Genomic DNA, 18,800 nt, shown 5'->3' with positions numbered 1-18,800 from the left:
GACAAACTGGATTAGCATGGATAGGCATTATAGTTGGTATGCATAAAACAGACTGTAAGGACCAGTTATGTGGAGCATGTTTCTATGACCATATGAAAGGACAAATAGGCAATAGGTATGTAATTTTTTTTGACATTGCATTAAATTAACATATTGACTTTTCAGTTGTATAGTTCAAGAAATTATATTAACTGGCCAGCATTCTGGAAAATTGGCGTAATTGTAATGAGTTGGAGGAGCTTTTTCCCCACTAAGTCATGAAAATTGCAAACTGAATATCTACGAAGTTACACACATCAAAGTTGCTGGTGAACGCAGCAGGCCAGGCAGCATCTGTAGGAAAAGGTGCAGTCGACGTTTCAGGCCGAGACCCTTCATCAGGACTAACTGAAGGAAGAGTGAGTAAGGGATTTGAAAGTTGGAGGGGGAGGAGGAGATCCAAAATGATAGGAGAAGACAGGAGGGGGAGGGATAGAGCCAAGAGCTGGACAGGTGATAGGCAAAAGGGGATACGAGAGGTTCATGGGACAGGAGGTCCGGGAAGAAAGACGGGGGGGGGGGGGGACCCAGAGGATGGGCAAGAGGTATATTCAGAGGGACAGAGGGAGAAAAAGGAGAGTGAGAGAAAGAATGTGTGCATAAAAATAAGTAACAGATGGGGTACGAGGGGGAGGTGGGGCCTTAGCGGAAGTTAGAGAAGTCGATGTTCACGCCATCAGGTTGGAGGCTACCCAGACGGAATATAAGGTGTTGTTCCTCCAACCTGAGTGTGGCTTCATCTTTACAGTAGAGGAGGCCGTGGATAGACATGTCAGAATGGGAATGGGATGTGGAATTAAAATGTGTGGCCACTGGGAGATCCTGCTTTCTCTGGCGGACAGAGTGTAGATGTTCAGCAAAGCGGTCTCCCAGTCTGCGTCGGGTCTCGCCAATATATAAAAGGCCACATCGGGAGTACCGGACGCAGTATATCACCCCAGTCGACTCATAGGTGAAGTGTTGCCTCACCTCGAAGGACTGTTTGGGGCCCTGAATGGTGGTAAGGGAGGAAGTGTAAGGGCATGTGTAGCACTTGTTCCGCTTACACGGATAAGTGCCAGGAGGGGGATCAGTGGGGAGGGATGGGGGGGACGAATGGACAAGGGAGTTGTGTAAGGAACGATCCCTGCTGAATGCAGGGGGGGGGGGGGGAGGGAAAGATGTGCTTAGTGGTGGGATCCCGTTGGAGGTGGCGGAAGTTACGGAGAATAATATGTTGGACCCGGAGGCTGGTGGGGTGGTAGGTGAGGACCAGGGGAACCCTATTCCTAGTGGGGTGGCGGGAGGATGGAGTGAGAGCAGATGTACGTGAAATGGGGGAGATGCGTTTAAGAGCAGAGTTGATAGTGGAGGAAGGGAAGCCCCTTTCTTTAAAAAAGGAAGACACCTCCCTCGTCCTAGAATGAAAAGCCTCATCCTGAGAGCAGATGCGGCGGAGACGGAGGAATTGCGAGAAGGGGACGGCGTTTTTGCAAGAGACAGGGTGAGAAGAGGAATAGTCCAGGTAGCTGTGAGAGTCAGTAGGCTTATAGTAGACATCAGTGGATAAGCTGTCTCCAGAGACAGAGACAGAAAGATCTAGAAAGGGGAGGGAGGTGTCGGAAATGGACCAGGTAAACTTGAGGGCAGGGTGAAAGTTGGAGGCAAAGTTAATAAAGTCAACGAGTTCTGCATGCGTGCAGGAAGCAGCGCCAATGCAGTCGTCGATGTAGCGAAGGAAAAGTGGAGGACAGATACCAGAATAGGCACGGAACATAGATTGTTCCACAAACCCAACAAAAAGGCAGGCATAGCTAGGGCCCATACGGGTGCCCATAGCTACACCTTTAGTTTGGAGGAAGTGGGAGGAGCCAAAGGAGAAATTATTAAGAGTAAGGACTAATTCTGCTAGACGGAGCAGAGTGGTGGTAGAGAGGAACTGATTAGGTCTGGAATCCAAAAAGAAGCGTAGAGCTTTGAGACCTTCCTGATGGGGGATGAAAGTATATAAGGACTGGACATCCATGGTAAAAATAAAGCGGCGGGGGCCAGGGAACTTAAAATCATCGAAAAGTTTAAGAGCGTGAGAAGTGTTACGAACATAGGTCGGAAGGGATTGAACAAGGGAACGGGATCCCACCACTAAGCACATCTTTCCCTCCCCCCCCTCTCTGCATTCCGCAGGGATCACTCCCTACACAACTCCCTTGTCCATTCGTCCCCCCCATCCCTCCCCACTGATCTCCCTCCTGGCACTTATCCGTGTAAGCGGAACAAGTGCTACACATGCCCTTACACTTCCTCCCTTACCACCATTCAGGGCCCCAAACAGTCCTTCCAGGCGAGGCAACACTTCACCTGTGAGTCGACTGGGGTGATATACTGCGTCCGGTGCTCCCGATGTGGCCTTTTATATATTGGCGAGACCCGACGCAGACTGGGAGACCGCTTTGCTGAACATCTACGCTCTGTCCGCCAGAGAAAGCAGGATCTCCCAGTGGCCACACATTTTAATTCCACATCCCATTCCCTTCTGACATGTCTATCCACGGCCTCCTCTACTGTAAAGATGAAGCCACACTCAGGTTGGAGGAACAACACCTTATATTCCGTCTGGGTAGCCTCCAACCTGATGGCATGAACATCGACTTCTCTAACTTCCGCTAAGGCCCCACCTCCCCCTCGTACCCCATCTGTTACTTATTTTTATGCACACATTCTTTCTCTCACTCTCCTTTTTCTCCCTCTGTCCCTCTGAATATACCTCTTGCCCATCCTCTGGGTTCCCCCCCCCCCCCGTCTTTCTTCCCGGACCTCCTGTCCCATGAACCTCTCGTATCCCCTTTTGCCTATCACCTGTCCAGCTCTTGGCTCTATCCCTCCCCCTCCTGTCTTCTCCTATCTTTTGGATCTCCCCCCTCCCCCTCCAACTTTCAAATCCCTTACTCACTCTTCCTTCAGTTAGTCCTGACGAAGGGTCTCGGCCTGAAATGTCGACTGCACCTCTTCCTACAGATGCTGCCTGGCCTGCTGCGTTCACCAGCAACTTTGATGTGTGTTGCTTGAATTTCCAGCATCTGCAGAATTCCTGTTATCTACGAAGTTATGTCACTTGCACCAAACTAGACTTACTTGTTCTGCTTATACAAACCTGTTTATCAACTAAAAGTAATTATACATGCTATTGTCATTTAAAAACTGCATGAATATGAACTAGATCAGGCTGAAAATACAATTTTAATCAGTAGAAAAACAGCAGCGGAGACTACTCACGTAACTACGAACAAGTGAGCTTAACCTCAGTGGTAGGGAAGTTACTGGAAATATTCTGAGGTACAGAATTAGTCAAGACTTGAAAAGGCAAGTGTTGATAGATAGTTAGCATGGCTTTGTTGGTGGGAGATCCTGTCTGGTTAATTCAGTTTTTTTTAAAAAGTTACTGAATATATTGATGAGGGCAGTGCTGTTAAATGGACTTCAGTCAGACTTATGACAAATTCCCCATTGCAAGGCCAGTTGAAAAGGTTATAGACCAGTGGATCCAAGGCGTGTTGGTTTGCAATTGGGGACAGAAGGTACTGGTGGAAGGTTACTTTTACGATTGTAAACCACTGACCAGTGACAGTGGGGAGGATAAACTGGGCAGAACAATGGCAGATGGAATTTAATCCCGACATTTTAGGAAATCTATTAATTGAGGAACAGAAGAACCTTGGTCCACAAGTCTATGGATTCCTAAAGATGACAGCACAGGTAGATAAGTTCCTAGCTCTTACATTCAATGTATCTAATGAAGCTGACAAAGGATCCTGGCTTTCTTTAGATGCATAGAATACAAAAGCTAAGACGTCATGTTAAAACTTTATAAAACATTAGCTGGGCACACCGAGAGCATTCTGCGTAGTTTGGGTCACCACACTTTAAGAAGGACAATAATGCACTGGAGCAGTTGCAGAAAATATTTGAGGATGTTGCCTGGGATGGAATGTTTCAGTCAAGAGGAATAAGTGAATAGGCTGGTTTTGTTTTCTTTGGAAGGATGAGGTTGTACCTGATAGATGTATAGAAGATCATGAAGGTTACAGATGGAGTGAACAGTAAGGAATATTTTCCCATAACAGAGATAACCAAAACCACAGGACATAGGTTTAAGAAGAGGAATATGAGGTTTGGAGCAGATCTGAGGGGGAAGTTATTTTTCCCCCAAGAATGGTCACAATGTGTAACACCTGAGAGGGTGGGGGAGGAAGATAATCTAACAACATTAAAAATTATCTGGATAAGCAATTTAATTGCCAAGATATAGAAAGCTACAGAATAAGTATTGGATAGGTGGGTACATAATGATCAGCATGGACACGGGGGTGGGCAATGAGGCAGAGAAGGTACAGTGGAGGGGTGGGATGGCCGAACGACCCGTTTTTTGTGCTTTATGACTCTACAAGTTAACTTCAAATGAATCAACATAAGTCTGCCTAAAGTTCCACAATACTGGCATGAGCAAAGTGCAATACAGTTCTTACCTGTATCCCGAACTGTGCTTGGTGGGCGCTCATGGCGCAAGTAAAAACAAACTTCATTTCTCTGCGCTCCCCACTGCTGCAGAATATCATATATACGCTCATTGTCTGCTATGGCACGTTCTATAAGAGGAGAAACTAAATTATACTTCCTTATCATGGCTTGCAACAATTTAATAGTATTCTCTATATACTCATGATGTACAAATTACCTTAATAATTTCATCTACTCTCTCTAATGCCAAGCATAAATACCAATGAAGACAGTGTTTTTACATTTCAGTCAAAAAGGTGCTGTGTTCAGGCCCAGCTCCATAAATTTGAATTAGGTCCGGGAAACCTTCATTTTACTGTGAATAACGGATTATCCAAAGGCCAATAGCTACCAATTTTTGGTATGGCATTATAGTTTCTCTCAATTCAATTACACCATTGTTATATAATTAACAAAACACATTTGCCACAGAAATGCAGCTGGTGTTATGACACCAGTACTAATTCTAAACAGGTGACTGGTCAACTATTATAGTACAAATCACCAAACAGATGGAACTGCTACCTCTAACACGATTTACTTACCACCACCATGCCAGCACTCAGCCAAATGACAGTCTGTCTCTCCTGGCTCTTTGCAGTATCCAACAACATCACGACAAGTAGTCTCAGGAGTGATTGGTACCTCTGTATAATGTTGGTCACTGTTGCTCAGGTACACTGTGAGAAACATCTATATTTAAAAAAAAGAAAAAGCTTTATTCAGTTTGATATTTACCTAAAAAGGCAGAGCTTCTCTAACCATCAACCCAACTTAGGTCGTAGTTCAAACCAATCCATAGTTTTACATTAAGCCAAAGGTTGAATCTTTTCTCTCATCAACCAATAGTAGCCGAAGCAGCACTAACTCATAGCAAACTAAATAAAGTGAATGAATATACATTGTTAGATTTAAACTAATTGCTTTAAAAAATGTTTTCCAAAACATACATAATTATAGCATTTTAATACTTTCTTTCCCAAAGCAGTGACAATTTAAATAATATTTATTAATTCAATTAGCATATGTTGGATTTTTTAGAATTTCACAGAAATTAAAGAATAAAATTTATTTCCTATCAACTAAATTTTTCATCATTAACAAAAGGCTAAATATACAGCTGGTGAATATTTACGAAGTCCTTTAACAAAACCGCTAAGATGGCCTAACTTTTAATTATGCTGTGTGTGGGTCCATAGAAAGCCAATGCTTAACATTATTTTATTAATCTAATTTCAGCATTACCCTGCCCATTACAATACCTCTATTTGTGGAAGAGTACCAAAGCTGACACTACAATTCACTACTGTAAGGAAATGCAACACTGTTAAAGGTCCAGCTTTCAAATGAATCATTAAACTACCCATCCCTCTTGGGTAAACACAAATATCATATAACACAATTTGAAGGGGAATTTCCTCTCAGAAATACTTATGTTCAATGAAATAATTACCTGGCCAGTCTACAGGCTTAGGGAGGCGATAGTGATGGGGTAGGGGGGCAGGTGCCAGTGAACGGATGGTGTACTAGAACAAAATTAGCTAATTAAGGGACTGTTTGAGGTTATGAGGAATGGATACCACTGTAACAGAAACTTGTCAGATTTCCAACATAAATTTTCTATTAAAATAATTTTATGAGTTACCATATTCAACTAAAATCATTAAAAACCAAACAAAGCCCCAAAATATTAAAAATAAAACAACTCCAGTATTTCCCCCACTCCCCCTCCCATATGGCTGGTGACCCCATTTAAATCAACGACGAGTCCATGCCAACCACAGTGCCCACCAGTTTGTCCTGATTCCTACATTTGGACCACATCTTCTAATACCCGCCCTTCCATGTACTTAACCAAGCGTGTCTTAAATTATAGTATTGCACCTGGCTCAACCACTTCTTCCAGCAACTTGTGTAACCTAGAGATGCCATTTGTACGGCAGCTTCCTTTGAGCTAAATTTGAGAGATTGGATATGAAATGCACATTGCCCCTCTCCATAGCACATCACTGCTGGGCTCAATGAATTGAATTTATTTAAATTTACATCCACCCCACAACATGAGGGAGTAAAAACCTTTGTGTTACCCACTGTTGCGCAATGGCCTTTACCTGACCCACAGCTAGTATTAAACTTTTCAACCCAGACATGCTAAAATCCAAGACATGTTGAGGGTTGGACAGTTGATAGTCAGCAAGGCTCTTATTACTGCCAGTATGCAGTTAGTAAATTCAACTCAATGAAACCAAAGATGGTGATAAATCCCTTGGATCAGACCTTTCTACCAAGAAGTTGTAATGCAAGTAGGTCCAAATTAGGTAGCTTGCAATAGCATTCAGTCACAGCTTTAAAATTTTTAGCTGATCTCAGTAAACCAGCCTGTATTTGTAAAAGTCAAAGTCATGTCTGGTGGATCTGGTTGAGTTTTTGACACGTTGTCTAAAGTGGAAGAAATAACCTGTCAATGTAATATTTATTGAGACAGAAAACATTTGATAAAATTTCTCATGATAACTTGAAATTTAATGAAATGAAAATAAATTAAGAGCTCGGATGCAAAACTTTTGCAGTCATTATTTACTGCACAACAGACATCATCCAAATATTTGCAAGTCACTTTAAGGGAAGAAGCAAAGTTTTTCTACTAAATACAAACATTTAACTCAAAGATTATATTAAGAAGCTTTTGAAAACTTCCCACACTGATTATCTCAATTACACAAATCACCATTGTCTCATGAACAAATACTGAACTGATAAGAAAAAAGTGGTACAGGAAGTGATGTATTGTAGTTGGGATTGTGATAAGAAAAATGTGTTGCTGAACTACTGTAGTATCACAGTGACCCTAGCAACAGTACTTTTTTTTCCCTCTATACCATATCCCAAACTGAAGCCGAGCTTCCTTCTTTAGTCGTAGTGATGCTCTGCAAGTCTTTAATGTTACACACTTCCCCAAAGGTTAGAAAATAAAATCACTGTATTTTTAAAATGACTAAAAATGAATGTAAATCTCATCTGTATGCCAGTACAAGATGATGTGTATTCCTAGATAAACAAATATTAGATTTACAGACTTTTGAAAACACCCTTTCAATTTCTGAAACCACTAAAACTTTAACGAAAAGAATACGAACCTCTATCCATAATGCATTTATGCAGTATTTCCTTCTGTGCCATTTTGACTTTTATCTTGTGTAATGCCCCAGTTAAGACTTTTACTGCTAATATTGTAGGGTATTCCATTTTGTAGCTTTCTGTAGAAGCAGTGTGTCTTGCTGATAGCATGTTTGGGTTTGGGTAAAGATAAGGGGTCGTGATGTTCAACTTATGAATGTTGTGTCAGCCAATCAGGATGGTGGAATTGGGAGAAGGTTCTAGAGAAAGCTGAGTGGACAGAGATTTGTGATGGACACAGGTGGGGTTCATGGTCTTTTTGGTGGTAGCTGCAGAGAAGACAGGAGGGAAGATGGCTGAGGATGCCATGGTAAGGAGAATCCCCACTGCACAAGGTGCTTTGTGCAGATGAATGGCTCCAAGGAGGAAGGGCCAATACTTCAGAGGGAGCAGCCGTTTGTTCGAGATGGATTTCAAGCGACATTCAGGATGTAGTGTGTGCTTTCACGCAGACTGTGGATCCAGAGCATAAGTAAAAGACAGTTTCAAAATGAACTCTACAGATTTAAACTGGCTTAATTGTAATGGGCTCTTTTATTTTTGCCCCTATTCTTTTTTCCTACTATCTGTTTGATAAAGCTAAAATGTATAAATATACTTTCTTTATAATTTATTTCTTGTCCACTGACGATTGTCTATGGGCAGTAGTTATGTAACATGTCCTCAAATCAAGGTTTGATTAATCGGAACATTGTTCATGAAAGGTGGCCTTCTCACCCGAGTCCTCTGGCTGTTAGCAGGGCTAGCAACAAGCCAAGTTTCCGTAGGAGGCCAGTGAGGGGGCTACACTTGTAACCCTCTTGTTATTAGAATTCACCAAAATTTATCCTTTGTAAATATCCTTCAAAGTATAACAGTTGTTCAGACAACAATGCCTTCTAAGAAATTATGGCAAGCTATAACAATTAATACAGTACATTGATTGGCCTTATCTCAAACAATAACGCGGTGGCCTACAGAGAAGAAGTTATTTCTCTGACACAGTGGTGTCAAGAAAACAACCTCTCCCTCAATGTCGCAAAAATAAAGGTTGTGGATTACAGGAGGAATGGAGACGGACTAACCCCTATTGATATCAATGAATCTGGGGTTGAGAGGGTAAACAGCTTCAAGTTCCTTGGCACTCACATCACCAAGGACCTCACGTGGTCTGTAGGCACCAGCTGTGTGGTGAAAAAGGCACAACAGCACCTCTTTCACCTTAGATGGTTGAGGAAGTTTGGTATGGGCCCCAAAATCCTAAGAACTTTCTACAGGGGCACAATTGAGAGCATCCTGACTGGCTACATTACTGCCTGGTATGGGAAGTGTACCTCCCCTAATCACAGGACTCTGCAGAAAGTGGTGCAGACAGCCCAGCACATCTGTAGTTATGAACTTCCCATGATCCAGAACATTCAAGGACAGGTGTGTAAAAAGGACCCGTAGGATCATTGGGGACCCAAGCCATCCCGACCACATTCTATTCTAGCTGCTACCATCTGGGAAGCAGTACCGCAGCATGAAAGCCAGAACCAACAGGCTGCGGGACAACTTCTTCCACCAGGCCATCAGACTGATGAACTCACGTTGACTTGAGTCTACTATATATTACATTGACTGTTCTATTTATTATAAATTATTATAAATTGCTATGATTGCACATTAAGAAGGAGACATAACGTAAAGATTTTTACTCCTCATGTATGTGACAGATGTAAGAAATAAAGTCAATTCAATTCAATTCAACTCAACTGGGACATGCTCTTTTCTCATCACTGCTATCGGGGAGGTGTTTCAGAAGCCTCAAGACATACTCACTGATTCAGAAACAGCTTCTTCCCCTCAGCTATCAGATTTCTGAATGGTCAATGAACACTATCTTGTTATTCCTTTTTTTTTTAAACACTGTTTTACTGCTTTTTGTAATGTATAATAATTTTTATGACTTTGCACTGTAGTGCTGCCGCAAAACAACAAATTTCACTTTATGAAAGTCAGTGACAATAAATCTGATTCCAACCCTGTCATAACTTAATTGTTTGAGCGCAGAATAGTGATCCATTTTCTTGAACCACTATATTCACTGCTAGGTAGGGATCCTATGATTCACACCCAGCAGTGATGAAGAGTGTCAATATATTTCCATGTCAGTATGGTATGCAATTTGGAGTGGAACTGGCAGAAGGCAGCATTTCTGTGCACCAGTTATCTGTGACCTTGTTGGGAGAAATGGGATGAAGCTGTTGGGAATACAAAATACTCTGCAGATGCTGGGGTCAAAGCAACACTCACAACATGCTGGAGGAACTCAGCAGGTCGGGCAGCATCCATGGAAACGAACAGTCAACGTTTCGGGCTGGAACCCTTCATCAGGACTGTAGAGGGAAGGGGCAGGGACCCTATAAAGAAGGTGGGGGGAGGGTGGGAAAGAGAAGGCTGGTAGGTGCCAAGTAAAAAACCTGTAAGGGGAAACATCAAGGGGTGGGGGAGGAGAAGCATGGAGGAGACAGGCAGGAAAGGTGAAGAAGGAATAGGGGAAAGCACAATGGGTAGTAGAAGGAGGCAGAACCAAGAGGGAGGTGATAGGCAGCTGGAGGAGGGGGCAGAGTGAAACTGGGAAGGGGAGGGAATTACCGGAAATTGGAGAATTCAATGTTCATGCCCAGGGGCTGGAGATTACCCAGATGGTATATGAGGTGTTGCTTCTCCAACCTGAGTTTGGCCTCATCATGGCAGTAGAGGAGGCCATGTATGGACATATCCGAATGGGAATCTGAAGCTGAGTTGAAGTGGGTGGTAACTGGGAGATCCTGTCTGTTGTGGCGGACGGAGCGGAGGTGCTCAACGAAGCAGTCCCCCAATCTGCGTCGGGTCTCACCGATGTAGGGGAGGCCGCACCGGGAGCACTAGATGCAATCGATGATCCCAACAGTGCATTTGGGATGCACAAGTTGTTGGGAGCTGCCAGGCCAAAATACAGTGCATTTTGTAGATGGTGCACACTGCAGCCATTGTTCACTAGTAGAGGAGGTTTTAATGACTTGAATGAGGATAATTGAAAACTAATGAAGTGGACTCTTTAATCTTGAAAGACATGGAGCTTCATGATTGTACCAAGTACTCAATCACACTCCCAACTTGGGCCCTATTGGTGTTGAAAAGGCTTCAGGGTGTCATGAGGTGAGTCACTTGCTTCAGGATGTGCAGACTCTGACCTGCTCATCATCTGGACGATCCAATTGAGTTTATAATGACACAGGATGAGAAAGGTGGGGTAATTCAACGCTAATACCACTCAACGTCAAAATGAGATTATTGTTGAGGATAGTTCTGGTGCCACGCTATTGGATGGATGTGACTGCGGAAGAAAGGTGAAAAGAAGATTCACCAGGAATTGCCTGGATTGCAACATCTGAGTAATAAGGTGAAGTTAGATTGGCTGGGTTTCTTTTCTTTTTCCACAAGTAGTCTAAGGAGTGACCAAACATAGAGGGTGAACAGTATGAGTATTTTACCCATGGCCAAGGTTTAGGGCGAAAGGTAGACAATGTAAAAGGTATCTGAGGGGGAATTTCTCTGACTTCTTCCCCCCCTCCCCCTCACACAAACACAAAGCATGTGAATGGAGCCTAGACTGTGCTGGGAAGGTTAGGAAGTTTGCAGATGACACAAAAACGGTGTTATGGATAATGTAGAAAGTTGTCATAGGCTACAGCAGGACATTGACAGGATGCAGAGCTGGGCAGGGAAGTGGCAGATGGGGTTCAATCGTAAAAGTGTGAAGTGATTCATTTTGGAAGGTTGAACCTGAAAGCAGAAAACAAGGTTAATGGCAGGATGCTTAGCAGTGTGAAGGAACAGACTGATCTTGGAGTCCATGTTCACAGATCACTCAAAGTGACTGCGCAAGTTGATAGGGAGGTTAAGAAAACACAAGTTGTGCTGGTTTTCATTAGTCAGGCGACTGACTTCAAGAGCTGGAAAGTAATGCTGCAGCTCTATAAAATTTGGTTATACTGTACCACATTTATAGGAAGGATGTGGAAGCTTTAGAGAGGGTACAGAGAAGATTTACCAGGAGCTGCCTGGATTAGAGAACATGAACTAGGAGGAAAGATTAAGTGAGAGTGTTTTTCTCTTCATCTACTGTGATGAAGTGCTTTGAGAGGTTGGTCATGAAATACATTAACTCCAGTCAGAGAGACTTGGATCCACTCCAATCTGCCTGCCATCATAACAGGTCCCAGCAGGTGCCATTTCATTGGGTCTTCACTCAGCCCTCCTACAGCATCTGGACAGAGGATGCAGAAATTAGGATGCTCTGCATTTACTACAGCTCAGCACTCAATACTATCACAGAAAACCTACAGCACAGTACAGGCCCTTCAGATCACAATACTGTGCTTACTTTAGAAATTACCTAGGGTTATCCATAGCCCTCTGAACTAATCTCCTCAAAACTAATCAATAAGCTCCAATACCTAGGCATCAACATCTCATTGTGCAACTGAATCCTCGATTTCCTCACTTGGAAACCCCAGTCAGCTTAGACAGACAACATCACCTCCACAAATACCATCAGCACAGATGCACCAAAAGGCTGTGTGCTTAGCCCTCTGTTCCATTTCCTTTATACTTATGACTGAGAGGCTAAGTACCGCTCCAAAGCCATATTTATGTTTGCTGGATGGCATCTCTGTTGTTGGCCAAATGAGCATATAGGAGGAAGATTGAAAATCTGGCTGAGTGGTGCCACAATAACAACCTCACACTCAATGTCAGCAAGACCAAGGAGCTAATTATTAATCGAAGGAGGAAACCAGAGCCAGTCCTCCTCAGAGGATCAGAGGTGGAGAGGATCAGCAATTTTAAATGTCTTGGCATTATCATTTCAAAGGATCTATCCTGGGACCAGCATGTAAGTGCCATTACAGCACCTCTACTTTCTTTGAAATTTGCACAGATTCAGCATTGTTAGAGTGGATTTCTTTTTGGGTAGATGACTTGTTAACACTTAAATGACTTTGGCCACCAGACTTCTATTTCAACTGTTTGACAAAGGACTGTGGATTGAGTCCACCACAATGGACTTCCAAAAAGGTGTGAATACCAGATACTTCTGGTAGTATGACCTGATAATGTAGTTTCGAAGGCAGTATCACCACACCAATACATTATAAATATTAATTGTATTAATTGTCTTCTATGTTAGCACGGGAAATGCCAAATAAATGTATCGTAGACTTAATTTACATTCCTAAAGGCTGTAGATACCAACACAGACATGTTGGCGTCAGAAGGAAAGGATGAAAGTGTGATGTTTGTATGTAACTTCAAATGTCTGTAACTTTTTAAGTAGCGATTGCCTTTGTGTTTAGCATATAAATATCGAGCCCACATTTTAGCTAGCAGACCTTTCTGCGGAAAGTGTCTCCATCCATTAAGATGCCTGCTGTACCTTGTTGTGTCGAATAAAGAAGCTGCTTTGTATCTACCAGTGACTCTGTCTCTCCTGTAATTTCATCCACGCTACAACAAGCATGTCATCTAAAACTTTGATGAACTTCTATAGATGCACATTGGAGAGTATATTGACTGATTGCATCATGGCCTCGTAGGGAAACACCAAGCCCAAGGACAGAAAAACCTACAAAAGGTAGTGAATGCAGCCCAGTCCATCATAGGAAAAGCCCTCTCCATCAAAGTTTTAAGTAAAATTTATATCAGTATACACGTCACCACATACAACCCTGAGATTCTTTTTCCTGTGGGCATACTGAGCAAATCTACAGAATGGTGGCTGTAAATGGGATCAATGAACAACCAACTGGGCAAATGCAGATAATAAATAAATAGCAATAAATAACGAGCATGAAATAACAAGATAAAAGAATCTTTAAATGAGTGTAGCTATCCTCTTTTGTTCAAGAGCTTGATGGTTGAGGGGTAGTAACTGTTCTTGAACCTGGTGGTGCAAGTCCTGAGGCTCTTGTATCTTCTACCTGATGGCAGCAGCCAGAAAACCGCATGGCCTGGGTGGTGAGGATCTTTGATGATGGATGCTGCTTTTCTACAGCACTGTTTCATGCAGATGTGCTCAAAGGTTGGGAGGGTTTTATCCGTGATGTACTGAGCCGAATCCACTACCTTTTGCAGGATTTTCCACTCAAAGGCATCGGTATTCCCAAACCAGGCCATACTGCAGCCAGTCCGCACATTTTCCCCCACACGTCTACAGAAGTTTGCCAAGGTTTTTGATAACATTTTAAATGTTTTATTTTTATTGAAGGAACGACACAATACAGAATATATAATGGATTACATTTTCCTCCATTTTGCTTTAATATCGTACCCCCAAAACAAACCTCCCCCCACCCGCCCTCCCCAAACATATCATAGCAGCTAATATATTTACAACACAACAATTCACAAAGTACGGACATTTCACAACCATACCCTCACACTACTTCAAGACGACGGCTCACACACATCTGCAACATAGAAACTTAGAAAATAGGTGCAGGAGTAGGCCATTCAGCCCTTCAAGCCTGCATCGCCATTCAGTATGATCATGGCTGATCATCCAACTCAGAACCCTGTACCAGCCTTCCCTGTCAGATGATCCAAAATACACTCATATTTACAATTCATCAACCACCCTGTGAGGTAAATTATAAGCGTGTTAAATGGAAGGCAACTTCCCAAGTACAATCAAATGCTCTCAACTAGTAGGTAATTCCTTAAGACTCCCAAAATATGACAAGAAAGGCCCCCATTTCGAATAGAACTTTTTCACAGACCCCCTCAAAGTGAATTTAATCTTTTCTAATTTCAGAAAAAACATTACATCTTCTAACCAAGCAGCAGCAGTTGGGGGGAGTGGCAGATTTCCAAACCAGCAAAATTCTCCTACGGGCCAATAACAATGTAAATGCAATGATATCCGACTGGCTTGCATTTAAACCCAAATCATCATCTGCCACACCAAATACAGCTATAAGCGGGCAAGGCCTCAGTGTCACTCCCAAAACCTCACTGATCAATTTAAAAACCAGTGCCCAATAGTCATCAAGCCGAGGGCATGACCAAAATGCATGTATTAAACCAGCCGGAGAGAAGGAACACCTGTCACAGCCAGCGTCTGTCCCAGGGTATATGTCTGCCAGTCTGGCTTTACTTAAATGTACCCTGTGTAAAACTTTAAATTGTATGAGCCCCAGTCTAGCACATGATGATGAGAAATGAACCCTATTCAATGCTTTTGCCCAATATTCCTCAGCCAGATCCATACTGAGGTCATCCTCCCACCTAATCTTAGTTTTGTTTAGATCTTGAACTCCCAAAGACATCAGCTGAGAGTATAGTTCAGAGATCAGCCCCTTATTGTTAAAGCTAAGAGTGAGTTTTTCCCCCTAACATAGCAAGTGGTAGATCAGGAAAAGAGGGAAATTTTTCCTTGACAAAGTGGCGAATCTGCAGGTATTAAAAAAAATGATTATGCGGAAGGCCATACTTACCGCGCAGGTTATCAAAACTATCAAATATGTTATCAATATACAAATCCTTATTGCGCATAAGACCGTTCAAACCCCATTGTCTGAAAGCTGAATCGAATGGGGAGGGAGGAAATAAATGGTTTTTATGAATGGGGCCCAAAACTGAAGCTGATATGAACATAGTGGCATCGAAATTGATTAAAAATTTTGAGGGTGGAGAGCACAATCGGGATAGATGTGAATTGAGAGAATTTCAATGGTAAGGAAGATTACACCAAAGCTGGGAGAGACGAGGAGTGGCAAGACCGTGACTCAAGCAGGCACCAGATTATATCTGGCCGGTGGAGCCAAAATAATACTTTTTGAATGTTCGATGCCCAGTAATAATGAATAAAGCTGGGAAGACCCATTCCACCTACATCACGACCTCTTTGGAGAGTGTGCTTATTAACCCTTGGGACCTTATTTTCCCAAATAAAGGAGGTTATAGCTTGGTCTACTGATTTAAAAAATAACTTAGATAAGAAAACTGGCTAACACTGAAACAAATAAAGAAATCTGGGAAGTATAGTCATTTTCACTGACTGAATTTTCTCAGCTATAGTAAGGGGCAAACTGCGCCATCTCTCGAAATCAGCCTTCATTTGGCTAACCTGAGGCCTGTAGTTAGCTTCAAACAGAGATGTAAAAGAGCGAGTATTATGTATTCCTAGGTATACAAAACCATCTTGAGATAAAGGAAAAGGCAAAGATCCCTGTCGGATCTGTAGGGTCAAGTTATTAATGGGAAAGCATTTGCTTTTTTGAAAGTTCAGTTTATAGCCAGAGAAGGCTCCAAATTGACCTAATAATGAGACAATAGTAGGACTACTACCTACAGGGTCGCTAACGTAAAGTAAGAGGTCATCAGCACATAGGGAAACACGGTGTTCCATGTCCCCTTTTCTAACACCTTGAAATAATGTAGTTGACTTAAGTGTAATAGAAAGAGGCTCAATTGCAATTGCAAAGAAGAGGGGACAATGGGCAGCCTTGGCGAGTGCCATGTGTTAATGGGAAATAGTCAGATTGAAAATAATTTGTCTGTATGCATGCTAAAGGCGAGTGGTATAATAGCTTAACCCAAGCTATAAATATTCTGCCAAATCCAAATTTCTCCAAAACACTAAACAAGTATACATCTCCACTCTATCAAACGCCTTCTCTGCGTCCAAGGAGATAACAACCTCTGGACTTAGAGAATCACTGGGTGAATAAACCACATCAGCCAGTCGACAGATATTTTTAAAAAAATAGCGATTTTTAATAAAACCTGTTTGATCCTCTGAAATTATCTTGGGAAAGGGACGTTCTAAACGGCATGCAAGCACTTTAGCCAAAATTTTCACATCTACATTCGAAAGTGAGATGGGGCGATATGATCCACACTGAGTCGGGTCCTTGCCCTTTTTAGGAAGTAGTGAAATAGCTGCCTGTGAAAGAGAAGGGGGTAAGGAGCCGTTCTCCTGAAACACTTCTAGAAGGACCGGTATGAGCTTATCCTTAAATTTCTTATAAAATTCTATTGGATAACCATCAGGACCTGGGGACTTACCACTCTGCATAGCCCTAATGGCATTATTAATCTCTTCCTGCCCAAGAGCCCGATCTAGGTTCTCCACCTCCTCTGGTTCAAGAGTTGGTATTTCCAAATTATCTAAAAAAGTTCCATATTTGTTTTATCTGAGGGGAACTCTGAGGCATACAGAGGGGAATAAAAAGTTGCAAAGATGTTATTAATCTCCTTTGGATTGCTTGTCAAGTTTTGGTGCATGTCTCTTATCTGGGGAATAAGTCGTGATGCAGCTTGACATTTCAACTGATGACCCATAAACCGGCTCGCCTTGTCACCATATTCATAATAGAGGCCACATGTCTTAAGGATTAATTGTTCTGATAGGTTTGTAGATAGAAGATTAAACTTCCCTTGCAAATCAACCCAGCTTTTATATAATTCCGCAGTAGGTGCCATAGAGTATTTTCTATCCAGGTCCAAAATAGATTGCAATAACACTTGCATTTCCTTCCTACGCTCTTTATTGGCATGTGAAGTATAAGATATTATTTGACCCCTCAAGTAAGCTTTTAAAGTTTCCCAAAGTAAAGAGTACAATACCAACTCAGTTTTGTTAGTCTCGAAGAATGTGTCAATGTTAGCCGATATATAACTACAAAATTTCTCATTAGAAAGCAAAAGGGGGTTAAGTCTCCACAGAGGCCATTCTCTAACGTTTAAAGGAAAACATAGGTCCAGTTTCACGGGCGAGTGATCAGATATAACTATAGCAGCGTATTCAATTTGTCTAATCATTGGTATCAAGGAGTTATCTATAAAGAAATAGTCCAGTCTGGAATAGGAGTGGTGAACATAAGAAAAGAAAGAGAATTGCCTAACTGATGGAATCAAAAATCTCCAAGGATCCATATAACTATTTTGTTGCATAAACATCGAGAAGACCTTTGCCATACCAGAAAATATTCCCCTAGGGCAAGATCTATCAAGCAGTGGGTCAATAGCACAGTTCAAATCTCCAGAAAAGATTAGCTTATGTGTATTCAGGTTAGGTAATAATGACAAAACCATATTTGCAAATTGGACATCGTCCCAATTAGGAGCATAAACATTTACCAAAATAACAGGTATCTGAAAGAGAGAGCCAGAGACTATAATAAAGCGACCATTAGGGTCACTGATTACATCAGATGGTGTGAACTGCATTCTTTTGGTGATTAATATTGTCACCCCCCCTCTGGACCGACTATTAAATCTGGAATGAAAAACCTGACTAATCCATGCTTTACGAAGTCTATTATGGTCCTCCACACTTAAATGTGTCTCATGCAGGAATAGTATATCTGCTTTTAATTGTTTCAGATGAGAGGAAACTTTAGCTCTTTTAACCGCTTTTAACTCATTGAGCTCTTTTAACCTCTTAACTCATTGAGCCCCTTTACATTCCAAGAAATAAATCTCACAGGGTGGCCTCCATCAACAGCACTCAAGTTAACCATATCAAAAGACACACAGGGCCTACAATCCAAAACAGTGCGAGGGCATAAGTCGCACACAATAACGCACAATGAAAAGAAAGTCCGATCAATCCGTAACACACAAAAGAATAAACTGCCATGGTAATCCCCCAAAACACTCCCCCAAAAACAAAAAAACAAAAAAACCCAATTAACCCCCAAAACCTAGATCTACCTCTCCAATTGAGGATGTTCGCAGGCAGTACCCAACAAAAAACTTCCAAGGCGTTCCCCATACAACCCAACTTTCAATCTAATCTAGGGTGGCTCTCCTCCTTAAAATTTATCCTATCACTTATACTACCTTTAATATAACATATAGGCTAAAGATGACACAGGTCAAGCTAAGCATTAAAAACAAAAAAAAAACACTAGGCAACTGAAACGCCCGAGATACAAATCCCAAGTATTTACATTTTGCTGGTTGAAAGTTTTTGTTAATCAGTTTCAGCAGCATAGCAGTTCGACCCGATCGCGTTCCACAAATTAAACTGGAAAAAATGA

At 42.1% G+C, this 18,800-nt stretch overlaps 1 protein-coding gene across 1 annotated transcript in view; it reads right to left on the bottom strand.

Annotated features, from left to right (window-relative positions):
- LOC140201205 (apoptosis-stimulating of p53 protein 2-like) overlaps positions 1 to 18,800 on the bottom strand; it is a 98,747-nt gene that overhangs the window by 69,957 nt on the left and 9,990 nt on the right. The window contains exons 2-3 of the mRNA XM_072264931.1: positions 5,118 to 5,265; positions 4,542 to 4,661 (exon numbers count right to left, since the gene is read on the bottom strand). Coding sequence (XP_072121032.1) covers positions 4,542 to 4,661; positions 5,118 to 5,265 — 268 coding nt within the window. The remainder of the gene's footprint in view (positions 1 to 4,541; positions 4,662 to 5,117; positions 5,266 to 18,800) is intronic.

Source organism: Mobula birostris, chromosome 8, assembly GCF_030028105.1.
Source record: "Mobula birostris isolate sMobBir1 chromosome 8, sMobBir1.hap1, whole genome shotgun sequence".
Classification (NCBI taxonomy): Eukaryota; Metazoa; Chordata; class Chondrichthyes; order Myliobatiformes; family Myliobatidae; genus Mobula; species Mobula birostris.
This window is presented reverse-complemented; position numbering and strand designations above follow the sequence as displayed.